Below are 2,621 nucleotides of genomic sequence, written 5' to 3' on the forward strand. Positions count from 1 at the left end.
TGAGCCATGACTTTAAAGGAAATTATCGAGTTGGGTTTGCAAATCCTGAATGGAGATCATACTGATACTGGCTTGTTCGTCTGCTGTGTACTCAGCTTTGAGCAAGGACTCCACTTGGGTATGTGCTTCCACTATATTGACCTACAAAACATATACATAGACCATTCATTTTCCGTATTCAAACTAGCAAGAGATTTGGGTTCAGATACAAAGGGATTAGGAAAAACGTAACACAGATATGTAAACCAGCCAAAAGATATAGTTTATATGGTTGATAAAAAATTAGAGAAATGGACTTACTTGATTGGCTTGAAAAGTATGGTCCTTGTTGATGGGTTTTGCAAATAGAGTTTCATTTTTGCTAAAATCGGAAGCAACTCTTGCTGTATTGCAGCATATACCTGCTTAAAGGCACATATGAGAGATTTCCTTTTGCATTCTGAGTTATAAAGGTAATAAAACCTTAAACATGCAAAAAGCCATTGCGGGTTGTTTTCTACGCTGATTCTCTATTTTCATATTGGTTCAAACAATAAGAAAATTACCTAAGGAACCACAACGTGTTCAAGGTATCATACTATCATTTGCATCTATATTCGTTGGTACTTAGAGGCTTACACTGCCTATGAACAGAGTTTTCAGTATCATGGCTTAGAAACGGAAGGTGCATCCTTCAGAGCTTATTAAAAGGGAACAATAAATGACTGCCATCTCTAGATTATCTCATACCTTTTGAACAAGTTCAGCCACCTTATCCGGTGTAGCGAAAGCTTGTTCCTTCAACGGCTTAGCCATGACAGAATCAACTTTTTGATTCTGAGTTCCGGTGGAAAGAGCAACTTTTATTGCTGTGACCTTCATATACAATTATACAATGTATAAACAAAACAAAACTGTCATGCTAGTCCATTAGGAGAGGAAATTCTTTAGACAAACATCTTCTTATTATCAGTGCATTGTATTTAATAACAAACAATACTGAATACATCTAGAGTCTCAAGAAAACTTTGTAAAAACATGTTTCCCAGAACAAAGGAAAGGAGAAACCAACCTTGGTCACAAATGAAAGCATAGGATCCACAACTAGCTTAGTGACTGACATGATGAACTCCTCACAAGTTGTCTTAAGACATTTTTCCAGTTCCTGCGAAAACAAAGGTCTACGCATCAGTCCCTATCATAACAAGTAATGCAAGGACCTAGGCATAGAATGATACGTCCAGGCAAGCAAGATACAACCAACAAACTAACCAAAAAAACTTGCCATATCTCTTGAGAACTGTCTTAGCAGAAATATAACCCAGACTTTATAATTAATTTTTTTTTTTTTGTACATGAGTCATGCAGAAAGATGCTCAAGGTAAAATGAGATCAACACATCTGAATGAAAAACTTATGTAATTATTTAGAACATATGCAAATTGATTGTGGATGGAAGAGAAAATCACCAACCTTCTTTGCATCTATTTGACTTTCCAAAACTCGAGGTGACAGATTCCTTGCTAGGGAGGTTGACCTAGACCAGTCAAAAAGTGACGCTTGACCTCTAAGTATCCTTCTCAAGTGTTCCTAACCACATTTTTGAAATGAATAGTCAGAGAAAGTTAGCAAATTCATCAGTAAAGAATGAAACGTGCACCAAAATAATGACCTCTCAAAGGCGAGAAAGAAAGGGTTATTATACAAATTAGACTTGAATGTCGAAGAACTAACCAGTAAATGGGAGAAATCAAGCTCTTTGTGGGTGACTGAAAATTCAATGTCAAAAGGTGCAATCTGGAAACAAACAATACTTTCAAAACTCATTGACTAAATACTTAATAGCAAAAGAAGCAAACAAAAGATAGATTTATCCCTAACCTGTTCTCTCAAGATAAGAAGATGCTTGATAAGGAAAAGCTGGCCATCCGTTGTAGTTGATCGCTTAATGATAAGCTTGCTGGCTTTCTGTTGCATATTTGACAAAATGTGGACATCTCAACTATTGAAAACGTGGAGCAGATGTAAAAGTTTGGTACTTAGAATCAACCAAAAAACAACTACGAATTTTTTGAACAAGAATATGGCACATCTTCGTGTAATATAAAATTGATAATGTCATTGAAAATAAGGAAAACTGAATAAGGAACAAATATCAAGGCGGGGAAAATCTGGTTGTTTAGCTTGCTTACTTGAATTGACAGAGAGCAAACTTCTACAGCTTCCTGTGGAACAGACGATATGGTTTATTAGACAAACAAGTTTGTCTAAACATGAATTGGTGTGTTTTCTTTGACAGATTGAGAAGCAATAAAGTTACTTATAGTCTTGCCTGTGCTAATCCAGTGAAGACTGCAGGCTCCAAGCATCGATATAATTTAGATAGACAAGAGAGCGTCTTTTCCAAAGGTGGATACCAAGTCTTAAATACATCAGCGTTTTCATCATCCTGCATCCTAGAATATAAGTATACAGCTAAAGATTACCAAACCCATAGGAATTATTTGAGAAATTCGTTTTACCCCTAGATCAGTTTCAGATGTTGTATTAAGAGAAGATCCCTCCAGCTTTGCAGGATAATCCAGATCTTCGTCAGAGGGAATATAATTTGCGATCTACAGAAGTAAGAAGTGGATTCAATC

General features: G+C 36.1%; 1 protein-coding gene across 1 annotated transcript in view; it reads right to left on the bottom strand.

Moving 5' to 3' along the window:
• Positions 7 to 2,621, bottom strand: part of LOC104742442 (conserved oligomeric Golgi complex subunit 3-like) — a 7,987-nt gene continuing 5,372 nt past the window's right edge. Inside the window, exons 3-12 of the mRNA XM_010463454.2 lie at positions 2,502 to 2,594; positions 2,312 to 2,428; positions 2,172 to 2,204; positions 1,861 to 1,947; positions 1,714 to 1,776; positions 1,453 to 1,569; positions 1,052 to 1,144; positions 730 to 855; positions 301 to 401; positions 7 to 141 (exon numbers count right to left, since the gene is read on the bottom strand). Of these exons, the coding sequence (XP_010461756.1) occupies positions 132 to 141; positions 301 to 401; positions 730 to 855; positions 1,052 to 1,144; positions 1,453 to 1,569; positions 1,714 to 1,776; positions 1,861 to 1,947; positions 2,172 to 2,204; positions 2,312 to 2,428; positions 2,502 to 2,594 (840 nt within the window). The 3' untranslated portion in view covers positions 7 to 131. The remainder of the gene's footprint in view (positions 142 to 300; positions 402 to 729; positions 856 to 1,051; positions 1,145 to 1,452; positions 1,570 to 1,713; positions 1,777 to 1,860; positions 1,948 to 2,171; positions 2,205 to 2,311; positions 2,429 to 2,501; positions 2,595 to 2,621) is intronic.

Source organism: Camelina sativa, chromosome 14, assembly GCF_000633955.1.
Source record: "Camelina sativa cultivar DH55 chromosome 14, Cs, whole genome shotgun sequence".
NCBI lineage: Eukaryota > Viridiplantae > Streptophyta > Magnoliopsida > Brassicales > Brassicaceae > Camelina > Camelina sativa.